Source organism: Numida meleagris, chromosome 9 (assembly GCF_002078875.1).
Source record: "Numida meleagris isolate 19003 breed g44 Domestic line chromosome 9, NumMel1.0, whole genome shotgun sequence".
Classification (NCBI taxonomy): Eukaryota; Metazoa; Chordata; class Aves; order Galliformes; family Numididae; genus Numida; species Numida meleagris.
This window is the reverse complement of record NC_034417.1, coordinates 13,659,348-13,672,297: the sequence shown is the minus strand read 5'-3', so window position 1 is coordinate 13,672,297 and position 12,950 is coordinate 13,659,348. Positions and strand designations below refer to the sequence as shown.

General features: G+C 42.0%; 1 protein-coding gene across 12 annotated transcripts in view; it reads left to right on the top strand.

Moving 5' to 3' along the window:
* AKAP13 (A-kinase anchoring protein 13) overlaps positions 1-12,950 on the top strand; it is a 197,250-nt gene that overhangs the window by 133,647 nt on the left and 50,653 nt on the right. For all 12 annotated transcript variants that reach the window (XM_021407540.1, XM_021407539.1, XM_021407535.1 and 9 more), the window contains 2 exons: positions 3,232-3,313; positions 7,013-7,149. In XM_021407540.1, coding sequence (XP_021263215.1) covers positions 3,232-3,313; positions 7,013-7,149 — 219 coding nt within the window. The remainder of the gene's footprint in view (positions 1-3,231; positions 3,314-7,012; positions 7,150-12,950) is intronic.

Here is a 12,950-nt window from a genome sequence, read left to right as displayed (position 1 = left end):
TAGTTTTGTTACATATGATGTACATGTGTTCGCAAAATCCCAAAACAACCGCTTTTCTGGTTATTTCTTACTAGTACATTCCCCCACCCTGGTGTTCAGGTGCTTTTATGATGGCATTTTCCCTGCAACCCATGCTGTCTGTACCCTCAGTTCAGCTGCTGAGGAGGGAATGTAGTACTCGGTGTTCTGCGATGTATGATGGGCTTTGTGTTTTTGGTATCTGTGGACCACCCAGTTTCCTGAGAGCTGCAGTAAACCTCCCTCAAATCCTGTCTGGTCTCTTTTTGGCATAGGGAACGCTTATGTATAGTAGTGGTTTCCTTTGTTTGTGTTTTGGTGGTGATTATTATTATTCCTGAATTAGGGCGACTGAGATAAATGCTTCTTAATACTTCATTTTTGTGCATAATCAGTTACATTTGAAACAGCACCTCAAACTCCAGCGTTACTTTCTCATTACTGCTTTTTCTAGAAAAAAAGCAGACATTTTCAATACTTGGCAAAGGATAGAGCTGGCTGGGTAATGGGAAAAATATTCAAATCTCTTTTGAAAAAATGCCAATGTCTATAATGCATTTTCGGGGAATGACTCAACTGGTTCTATTAAAGGAAAAAATATAACATTAATTCAGTCTAATTTAATTTGTTCTATCACCAGTCAACTGGTTATAAACAGTCTTGAATCTTCTGATTCTTTGCTTGCTTTCTGATGATTATTGAACAGGGTGCTTCGTTATCATTTTCCAGTAGTGGATATTAATATAAACAAAGAGTAGTTTCCATTAATTTGATGGAGCTACATTGGTTTAAGAATAAGGAAAATCAGAGTCAGTGTGTTCAGGAAAGAGTTACGTGCAAAGCAGTCAGGAGGAGGCAGAATTTGATTTTATATTGAGATGGATCATTCCTTCATCTGTGTGGACTTGAGCAAATTTGCATTTATCCTCCAGTGTGTTCAAACTCAATTTCTTGATTTGCCTTTAATTAAATATATGTGCTCTGAAGTAGATTCTGCTTTGGCTCAAGAGAAAAGAGTATTAATCTGATACTTATTGACTTTACAGCTTTTCTAAGACTGAAAAATATGTATAAATTCTGTAGTGAAGTTTAATTGCTGAGGTTAGAAACACCTGAGCCTTGTGAACAGGCTAGTTCTTCCACTGAAACAATCAGAAGGGTGACCCACTGTCCATGCAACAATTAAAGCTAAATGTCTTTGTCACTTTGGAAAATAAGACACCTTTCTTTTTATTATTTACTTAAAAAACCTTTTCTCAAGCTTCAGACTGCTTTTTAATGCTGATGAAGGTGCTGTACTGAAGTGCGTGTGTGCATATGGTGAAATGGTCTGGGGCCACAGAAAAGAGAGAAGATGGGCATGCATGTGTGTGCAAATGCGTAGGTTTGAGCAGAGCTGCAGGAAAGGATTTTAGATATGTATGCATAGGATGGTCTAACAGGATCTTAGATTAATGTATATATGAGAATTCAATGAGCAGAGGCAGGGAGGAATTAATGGGAAGAAAAGCAGCCTGTAGAATGCCTGGGAGTGGGAAGGGATGCCCAGGGCAGTGCGCAGACTCACCCTGAGGCCTCACTCTGGTAGAGCATGAAACCTTTGGTTCTCCTGGGAGACTCATTTTTCCCCTCTCAGACCTTCCTGAGCATGAGCTGCTGGCTGGGAAGGTCATGGCATCCTCTCTGCTGGAGGATTTTACAGGTGTGTTGTATGAAGGCCTCTTAGATTGCAGCCGAGCCTCACTTGGAGCAGCAGAAAGGGACTAAGTGACCTGTCAAAGGCTCTTCCAACCCTATTTTGTCATCACAGAAGTATGGAGGAGGACAAAACCTGAGGAAGAAATATGTACTGCAGAAAGCAGCTGACAGGTCTTGGGGGAGTGCTGGCTTTGTGCTGGGAGCTCACCAGAGGCCCTGGTGGGAGACTCTCCAAGGCAGAGCAGTGGGTGCAGTCCAGGCTGGAGTAGCAATGCCATGCCCGTCATCTCATGAGAAGAGGAGGAGGGAGGTGGGTTGTTAGAGCAGTGAGCCCCCTCAGGTGTAGGAGAGTCCTGGGATAAGGGATAAGAGTCTGGCAAGGAGGGGCGGGATGACTAAGGAAATCTGGTGACAGGTTAGAGGCAAAAAGCAAACAGTAAAAATTCTCCTGTCTGTCGGAGAAGAGGGAAAGGAAAGCCAAAGAGAGGGCAGGAGAAACATTTGTCATATGAAGTAAGACTAAGTCATCCGTTTCAGCAACTATTTAGCTAGAACATGTGAGACCTTGTGTGTTGAAGCAAGTGAGGAGCAGCCAGGCGGGAGGGGAAACAACTCCTGGATTTGGTCTCAATGGGATTGGTGTTTGGAAAACACGTTCATCTAGGAGGAACAGCCAGACTGCTGAAGGTGAGAGAGCGAAGGGGTTTCCAGACTAGTTGTAGGCAAAGGCAGCGAGAAACGTGTGTTGGGTGAGCCAAGGGCTATGGATAATCCAGCAGACTTCAGGGTCAAGAAGTTGGACAAAACAACCCAAGTGAGGAAGAGTAAAGCATGGGAAGAAGGCTGAGAGCAGATCAGTCATCTCGACTGAAAGACTGGAAGTTACGGACAGGATGAGGAACAGGGTGAAATGATATGGCTGATGTTGAAATAAACCATGTGATGTGACAGTGTTAAAACGGGGTTTTCTAACACAGTCATTGTTGCAGTTAATGCAGACATGTGAAGTCAGATGTACAAAGCACTTCTGGTTCTCACCATGACTTGGACACTTCCATAGCCCTCATTTCTATATTATCAGAGCTCCTTGCCATCTTTAACTCTTGCAGCAATATGGGTAGAAAGAAATTACTATTCCTTAGATAGTGAACTGAGACAGAAAGTAGAGGAGTATCTTGCCTGCAGTCCCACTACAGATGGAAGTGAGAACTGAAGCCAGGTTTCTTGACTTCTCCACTAGCAGCTTAAACTCTGGCTCATCCTTTCTCTGAACTCCTGCCTTGAGCGGGAGCCACTTCGCCATCATACTTTCCACAGAGAAAGACAGTTTTTGGCGTACCATAGTGGTTTGTTTAGTGATGCTAAAGAAAATAATGGTGAAGATATATATATTTTTTGAGATTTTTATTATTATGATGGAATTAAGCCATCCACTGGTTGATGCAGAATTAAACAGAGATGATAGCAAAAGCGGCCTTTTTTTTTTTTTTAATTTACTGTTGCCTTTTCTTTCAGATAAACCGTGAAAGCTGGTGCTCGCTGGAGCCATGTCCTGACTCTTCACTGCTGGAGCGCAAGCGGACAGGAGAATCTCCAGGTGAGCTGTGGGTTCTTGGCCAGCACGCAGACAGAAGAGCAGCCCTCCCATTCTCCTCGCTGCTTTCCTCAACTTTTCTTTCCTTCTTTTTTTTTTTTTGTCATCCTAACCTTCGTGGGGAAAAATATATAAACTAAAGAAAATGTGTAACGAATCTGTCGTGAGTCTTTGTTAGCACATAGTTGCAGCACTTGACTTGTAATGAGCTGAGTGGTGTGTCACCTTCTTAAGTAATTGTGCGCTTGAAATGTTTCAGTTTTCTAGCAGATTTCAGGCATGTGATGGAGAAAACATGCTTTCTAGCCAAAATGATAATATAATAAAACGAAAAAAATCAGAATTTTAAATTCACTGAATCCATATTCAGATGAAGATCAGTGGCTTCATGGTTTTTTTGCTTTTTTTTTTTTTCCTAAAAGTTCCCATGATTTCCAGACTTCAGGAAACAGAAAGGCAGTTCCGTGCCATCGTTCCCACACCCTGCCCACCAGCCCTGCACGCTGGCGGGTGCTCTCTGTCTCTTCCACAGGGACAGAAAATCTTGTCTGGCAAGTTTCAAAGAGGGGTTCGTGTCCAAGATAAGAAAAAAAAGCATTTCCTTTCATTGAATTATGCATGTTCAAAACAAATACAGTAATTTGTCAGAGCTCTGAATAGAGGCTTTGCTTGAACTTTTCATTGAGTACTTGTTTTACTGTAATTACGAGTAGAAATCTCACGTGAATCTCCTTCAGTTTTTCTGAGATGCTTGGAAGAAGAATGGAGATTGAATCACTATTGAAGTGAAATTCATATCGCATTGCATACCATTCAGAGTATGGGCTAGGAAGTGACATTTTGGGTGACTGACTTGGACGGCTTATTCTAGGTAGAAGTCCTAGCTCCCATCAAACTGAAATAAGCTCTTTTTTTCTTAAGAAAGAAGAAGAAAATAATAATCCTGTGAATTATAGGTTAGGATAATCATGACCAGTGAATAGCAATTTTGCAAGCGTTTTACAGGAGAGCCTGCAGTATCACCACACTGCTTCTTAACTAATTATTTCCCTGCATCCCCCGAGCCTAGGTATGATGTTTTTATGCTTTGGACTTTTTGTGCTCCATTTGGCTGCAAAATTGCATGTGCTCATTTGACTTGCTGAATTTATAATCATGCAGACGTGGATCAATATTAGTTATATACTTATTATCTAATACAATATTGTGCTATGGAAATGTATTTTTATACAGTCAGCACTATCTATAGACATAAATTAATAATTACAGTAGTACAGGTCTATGACACATTGAGGCAAGTTTTAAGATGACAAGGGAAATGCGCTCTCTTGTCTGACTGCAGCAGCAGGAAGAGCTTGCGCTCTGCAGGTGCTGGCATTCCAGAAATAATGTCATTACTGCTCGCATGTCCCACTGTAGTGTCATGCCCTGACACCTTTCTAGCATGGCTGACCTAGAAGTACAGAACTTGAAAGGGAATTATGACTTTTTCACCTGCTGAATAGTCCTGCAGTAATTAGTTGTAAGGAGACAGTCCTCAAATCTTGGAAGAAAACTTCAGGAACTGTAGCTTCTCATTTTCTGCACGTGCTTTGGAGATGTGTAGCAGCTACACAGCTATCAGCATGGCATCAGAGGGCTCAGCCTCGTGTTGGAGGATATGAGGCTTTGGAAAATGCACATAAAAGAGTTGTTTGGAAATTTTCATCCTAGGGCTTTTTACTGTGTAACTTTTTTCTTCTGTATTATGTGGAGAAGTGTGTTGCCATCATTTCCTTACTGCGTGCACCTCCACAGACAAACAGATAAGTGCAGTAACTCAATAAATCAGGTGCGTGCAGTGTGATGGGAGGTGGTCCACAGGCCCCAGTGCTGTGACAGCACTGTCAGCAGGGCTTGGCAGGGCAGGGGTGGGAGCAACTGAGAGACAGAGGTCAGCGTTGTGCAATGTGTGTGTGGTTCAGAACACTAGAGCAAACCCAACAAGCTGAGAAAAGGGGGAAAAAATCATAGACCCTCTTGAAACAAGCAAGATGAGGTAAGAGGCAGGACTCGGAGATGAACACCTTGGCACAGGTGAGGTGAGATGTGAGGTTCCCCCGCCTCTCTCTGCTCCTCTTGCCTTCCCAGCCCTCTTCAACCCCGCGCTGTCACTCCCTGGCTCCTGCTGGGCCTCTCGCTGTCGCTGTGATTTATCGGTGGGGCGAGGTATCCGTTCATTGGTGCATCTGGACCGTCCCTGCTCATTTTCCACTGGAACGTGGCTCGAGCCCCTTTGTTTTTCAGTCTGGGCTTGGACAAGCTCTGCCAGCTGCCAGCTGGCCGGCCGGCCACATCCTGGCCCGTTCCCTTACAGCCGCTCCATCTCTCCTTTGCTTTTCCCTTTTTTTTTTCCCCTTCTCTCCCCTCTCCCTTATCCCCTTTGATTATGGAAAAGCAGTTCAGATTTTCCAGGTTTACTGAACGGGGAAAAGGCTGAGGGAACACTCACGCCTTCTCCAACAAGTGCTTTTCCAGTTCTCCCCGGCGTGGAAACTCCTCAGGAGAGAGGTGATGGGGTTTCCAGCTGGCTTCACCATCCCCATGTCCCCAGGGTAGCACCTCTGCCTCCGTCCCTCTCACAGGGAAAGAAAAAGAAGTGGCTTCGAGCTACCCAACCCAAACCTGTATTCCCTGTGCCGATGTGTAAGCCTGCCACAGCCAAGCATGGGGTTTATCAGCTATAATTTAAGAGCAAACAAATGTTTTATTGCCCTGGTTCCTCTGGAGGAAGCTAAATGTGTTTTGGAGGCATCTTGATTAGGTACAGCGGGTTGAAAAATAACACTTAAAAAAAAATACTAATAATCAGCAAGTATTCTTAGCTGGGAGAAAAGAATGTTCAGTTAATGCCAAAATTGTCATTAATACCTCTGCCTGCAGGCTGAAAAAAAGCGAAATGATATATAGGCATTATGGATGCAGGCACATAGCCCTTAAGGTTTTTGGAAGGAATGGGCTTTCACAATGGCTGGGGTGCATTTCTGTGCTGCTCATCACCCCGCTACAAACAGCTGGAAGTATTTTAAATGGAAGGAAGAGATGCGATACGCTTAGATTTAAATGTCAGCAGTTACAAAAGCTTGTGAAATTGAAAAAAGTGCCCAATTTTTGAATCTTTAGAAGGTAGAACTTGTCGTAGAAGTTTTGCTATTGCTTTTCCAGTGAGAAATAAAGAAGAAGCAATCAACTAATGGACTGATGAGCATTTCAAAAGCACCTTGGCATTTAAATGCTAGAGGAAATTAATTGTTCTTAATTGAGAAAGTTAATATAGTTGACTTACATATTTATTGAATATGAATCTAATTCGGCAGTCTCTGCAATCAATAATAGGAAAAAAATATCCTGTTATGCTCAGTGTGAGGTACCTGGCACGTAGCGTATCTATCAGTTTATTTATAAGCACATATGGCTGTTTAATGCAGAGTTGCTTGTGCATTGTACTTCAGTGGTGCATTCCTAGCCTTCAAAAAAACGAGTTTTTAACTCTTGAATAAATTCTTTAAAAATTTGTCGTCCCTTATTTAAGAGGTGAACTCAAGTTATAAAGCTGTTCTTGCTGTTCATTTAAACTCTTGAATTGACTGAGTGTATACAAGCTGAAGGTTTGAATGCTACAGAAAGCATCAGACCATAACTCTTTCTGCTTTGCTCCCGCAGAGTGTGAGAACTTCTTGGAGGATGGGCTGAGCAGTGTCTGTGCCTCATCACAGGGTGTCCTTAAAAGAGGATCCGGGAGCGAGTCCGACTTCTTCTCCTTGCCTGGTGATGGGATGGAAGATCTTGTCTTTGGAAAGGTAGGAAAGTCTGGTTGGGATATGGGTAAAAACGTTTCAAGGCCTGATTCTATGAATCCATACTGGAACCTTATTGTCTCGGTTTTGCTGGTGAGTTAGAGACCTGGAAGTGATTGTCCTGGAATGGCATAGATGGGAAGGAGCTGGTCCCCTCTTCAGATGCAGCTGTACAGGGAATGCATTTACATGCACTCTGCAACCCCCTGATGTTGAATAGATGAAAGCAATTGTGACTGCACAAAAGCAAATCACACATTAAAGAGTTGAAAAAGCAGATTTTCTTGCAAGGCCAATAACGACTGCGCAGTGGTATGGAAGCCATCTTTAACTAATGTAGCAATGAGCTTTTCTCCAGCAATCATAACCTCTGCACTGACGCTTTCAGAATCATATACTGTAATCCTCAGAAGAACTAGTGTTTTTCTTTAAATTCAGTGTGACTCCCTTAATAGGAAGGAAACACTCATTCCAAATAGTTAAGGCCAATTCCAGGGAATAGCTTTGTTTCCAGGGCAACACACCTCTAATGCCTTTTTGCGTGCAAGCTGAAGGAAAATGTTTTCAACTTTGCTTAAAATCAACAACAGCAGTCATTACTAACCTTAGTCATCTCTGTGCCCTTTGTGTTGCTCGTGGATGGGAAGAGGAGGGAGGAGTGAGTGAGACCTGAGGTACAGAACCAATCCCCTGAGCAGAGAACACCTCACTTCAGCACTGCCCTTCTGCCATCTGCATTGGAACAGCCCAAATATATTCAGGGGACAACTGGCTTTTGCATTTTAAAAACCATCTTGCTTGTAATCGATACTTCTGTGCTCCTTGCCGTAAGCAGATGATGGAAAAGCACGCAGGAGGTGGTGTAGAATGGACACGAGCCTCCTTTGATCAGCCACCATGTTGGTCACAATTTGCTCTGGTTCTGCATGGCTTTAACCAGCTCAAACCTACCTCCTCAAGCAGATGCAGTTCCTGCTCTGAAAAACTAAACTTTTAGACTAGGTTTCACACTTGCTTGCAGAGAAATATATTTAATGAAACAAAACTCTGTTTGGTTAAATCAAATCAGATGATGGTGAATATTTTCCAGAGGGACGGGAAACACCACAGTCTGGGCTAAGTGATCTCATGTGCTATAAATGAACAGTAAAGTCATTCTTAATGCATGTGGCAGGGCACAGAGCTCACCAGCCTCACCCTTTCCCATCTTACTCTCAGAGCTGGGGGATCCTGGATTCTGAGAATATAAAGCTGTTTGGCAGAGCAGAAGACTGTCTTCAATTTGCTTGTGTAGAGCGAATTACAACAGCAGACTTTGTCATTTGAGCCTCATCTAATGATTGTATGGGGATGCGTGGGAGAATAGTGCTGTGAGAACACAGTACGTTTCATAATGTACAGAGCTTCAGCTTTTTCCCTTTCTTTTATGTGGAAAGTTTGCTTCTCCAAATATGCGAAGCAAAAATTAAAAAGGATAGGTAGAGCAACGTAAAGGGAGTGCCAAGGGGAAAAGAAGAGGTGGTGGGGAAGTGTATCTTCAATTGCCAATGAAGAAAGGGTAGAGTGAGGAAATTTTCTTCATAGAAAAGGAAACCTCTTCTTAATTTGGCAGCCCGTGCATTGTTCTCATCATTCGGTGGATTGCAGGCTTTGTCTAGAATTCGGTAAAGTTCAGAAGGTTTATAAGTTTAGTTTAGGAAGTCATTCAAAGCTAATCACAGCCCCAGTCACTTTTTTTTTTTTTTGTCTCTGCTTTGCTGACTAACTCGATTCCCTGTCTCCTTTCTCCAAATTTGTCTGAGGAGTTACCTTGTCTAAAGTTACAGTTATTTACGTAAGGACTCATTCAGTGTTGTGGGCTTGTCCTTAGGCCAGCCTTTCCTCTAGGCTACTAAGCACGGCTGGTAGAAATGCAAGTTAAAAGTAGTTTTAAGAACTGTTAACATTATTGTTGGATTAAATCTTTCTTCTGCAAAATACTGTAAGATATATTTATTGGTTGTAGTCAATTAGTTATAAGTATTGCAATCTTCTTATTTAATTGGGAAGAGAGGGAATAAGTTTTATGAGCATCTCAAGCCTTTCAGTATCATTACTGTTATTGTTATTATTGGTCCTGCTCTTGTTTCCCTTTGTATGGAGCACCAGTTGAACTTATAACTACCAGAATTTTGTCTTTTTTTTTATTGTACAAGCCGCTCCTTCTCTCTTAACTGCTAAATACATTAATGCAATGTTGAAGGAATGAGCTACTGTCTGTCCAGGGTCTTTGGGATGCTTCCATAAAGATAAGTTGAAATCCATGGATTTTAAGCCCTGGTTCTCTCCCAGAACCATGAAAAATTAGGGTCTGTGAAGTCATGAAATCTGCAGGTGTCTTGGACTGTCCCTGATGTGAGCTGCGGGCTCTCGTCACCGCCTCCTCGCTGTCTCCTTTTTTCTCTGAGTGACGCATGCTGAGCTGCATAGCATCAACTCCTGGACTGAGAAAGCTTTAGCATTAGAGCCTGACTTGTTTTTTTCAGACTGGAGAGGCCGTTGCAGAAATCCAGAAATCATGTCCAACATGAGGTCTTGTCTATTTATTTATTTATTTGACATCAGTGCTTTATTCCCACGTCCTCGTCATCCTCCTCTTCCCTCTCGGTCTCTACCCAGCTGTCTGGGCAGACTTTGCAACACTCTCCTTCTTGGATGATTAATGCAGCGTGAGGTCATTTCTCACAATCATCTGGCAACATCCTGAGGCGTAGCCCATAAGCTTTGCTCATCTTAACTTTTAACCTGCCACTGAAATTCAGTGTTACTATGGAACTTTCTAAAGGCACCCCTTGGGAAATGGTTGACATGCAAGGGACTCGGGAAGTCAGGGACCTGCAGCTCATTGTCAAAGAAAGGAGTTGAAGCTTAACGTTTAGTTTCTGCCTCTGTTTTGAGTTGATCAAGGAAGTACACAAATCCATAAATCTCTTGCTTTTATTTTCCTGGAGTTATTGTTTCTCTCTCTCAAATACAAAACAAACCCTCAGAAATTAAAGTTTGAAGGAAAGGGCTTGCAGCAGGGAAAAACTGGTCCACCCCAAATTGTAAGCACAATGATAAATAACTTCTAGGATGCCACTATCAAGGTTAACTTTGGGCGTTCTGGAGCCACTGATAAATCTGAATTAAAAAATATTCTGCTCGATTATGTATCAAGCCAATCAAACAAGTTTAATCCCTAAGTATAGTGATATGTCAAATAAAGCTTGAGATGCCAAGGTCTTATTTGTTTTCTTGTTGTTTAAATACCGTAACACCATTAATGCCTTTGTCACATGGAAGATCAGGGAACACAGTAAGTTTGTCTCTCAGTGTTTTGCTTATTGTCATGAAGAAAATAATAAGAACAATTTCAGTTTCACCTCTCAGGACCTCTGATAGATGAAGAGTTCTAGCTGAAGAAGTTCTCTTGCAGCCCCCTGCTGTCCTACCGATCTCTCTTATCCCCACGATGAACATATGTTCTTTCTCAGAAAGCTCTCATTTTAGGTTTTACCTCATTTTTTTTAACTCGTTTCTTACTAAATACTGTTTCTGACAGCAAAGAAAGTGTCCATTAGCATATCTGCAAAGGCAAAAGTTGTGTTGTCATAATTACAGGTTGAATGCATTGAGACGCAATGCAGCAAGCCTAACTTGAGGAAAGTTAATATTCCTTTAATGCTTCGTTATTCCTTTAGGAAAAGAATTAGAGAACCATTTCTATTCTGCAAACAGGGTGTTTTCTGACTCAACTAGGATTAAACAGCAATGCCTGTTTACTGACACTTGGCCAGCTAGCTAATTTTTGGCAGAGCTGGCTACAGTACAGATGTTCCTTAGATGTGTCCACCACATTTGGCGTTTTCCAGGCAGAGTCCTGGTCCTTCATATTCACTATTTTCATTTGTTTCAGAAAACCAAACAGAACAAAAGACGTAGTTTAAGTGAAGACAGAACAGTTTTTATAGCAAATGCATGAGCCACAAGTTCAAGGAATGTGTTTATTGTGTTCTGTGCTCTGTTAGATGCTCAAGGTAAAACTCGAACTGGGCCAAATATGTTGTGCAGTTTCAATCCTCTCTCGGAGCTGTGATAGAAATCCTGAATCTTCCTTGCTAGGGAAGCAGTTTTTGTTCTGCATTTTAAACTGAAGCAGTATTATTTTTCATCCAGGAAATAAAAATTCCTCTTTCTACTCTGGAGCAAAGATATCCTTCTGTGTTTTAGTGTTCTGCACTATTTTCATCAGATTTGCATCCAAATTTAATGTTTCCAAACCATCCCATCCTTCCACTGCACAGCTGGCACGTTGTCATCTCTCCTGCTGTGCTGCCCTGGTGTCTGACAGTATTTTCCTGTGTCTCAGGAAGGCAAAGCAGACTGTTTCCTCTACTAAAGGGGTGTTATCCACATAATGACTGCTTAATTTGACTGGATTTAAGCTAAGCTCTCATCCTGAATTGCACAAATATCGCGTAATCTTGAACAATGCCAAACGTGTTCAAAAACTTTGCAGGGCATACATTTCAGCTCTCTCTAGCTTTAACCTATGCTTCGTATTTAAATATGTGTCAAATCCAATAATTTAAATTTATGGTAAAATTTACTATCATTTACATAAATTCGTGGCTAATGTTTGACAGTTTTTACCAATGTAATGCATGCCACTAGGTGTATTTTTGTGTGTTGTTCAATGTTCAGTGTTGAAAGCAGGGATTGTGCTGTGCATGCTGTCTCTGTTTTCCTTTTCTTTTTGATGGATGAGAGGGGGAAAATACTGTGACAGCATTTATTGATACTACCTTAGGAACATTATTGTCTACCTGTTAAACTGAAATAAGAAAAAAAAAATAGCCAAAAATGAAATAGGGCTTCCCTTTGCATTGTGAAATGTTAGATTAGAATGCTTTATGAATATTGCAGTGTGTTTTTATTTAGTTTAACGGGAAGCTTGTACCTCACACTGCATGCCCATGAGAAAGCAGTGCCTGGAGCATCTAACCATGCTGGGCTTGATGGGAGATGAGGATGCAGCTCATCTTCTCCCACATGGGTTGTGGTGCCCATTGGCCTTCGCAGAACAGGATGCTGTGTTCTGCCAAACAGGCTGCAGCTCCTCGAATACTCAGCTTCTGCTGACAGCCCAGCCTGCTATTTGAGGACAATTAGCTGCTGTGGCTTTGGTGAATAGTCCATTATATATGCTCTGACAGCTCATTCTGCCTATTATTATTTTAAATGATACAGTGCAGGGCTCTGCTAGAGAATAAATTGAAACTTCCCACGTCAGTCTCTTGGGGCAAACACCATTTCAAACTGAAGGTGATGTCAGATAAATGCTTGTGTTTTTACCCTAGCCACGGGGAACACAGAATAATCATAGGCTCTTTCTAGGCTGGGTTGTCAGCATGTGGCCTTTTGCCAAAGAGAACCAGTTTGGGTTCCACTTACTGCTTTTGGAGCAGAGTAAACCAAAAATTGCAGTATGAATGGAGGCCTGTAATATAGTGTGGCTGATCCCATAGAATAGTATTTTTCAATTACAGTTGGATTTGAAGAAATACTGCAAACCCTGGCATTAACTTTTTCCTTAATGGAAAGTAGCGAGGGACGAAGATTTAAGCTTTTATTTTTGTGTCTGTTTCCTGCAAATGAATAATTGTTCCTTTTGCTCCACACGATGCAGCAGAACGGTGTGTTGTCGCCTTCAAGCTCTCATGGCTAAAAGCTGCAGGCTGGCCCCTTGTCACCCAGGAGAGGCTGGCATTGGTCATGGGAAG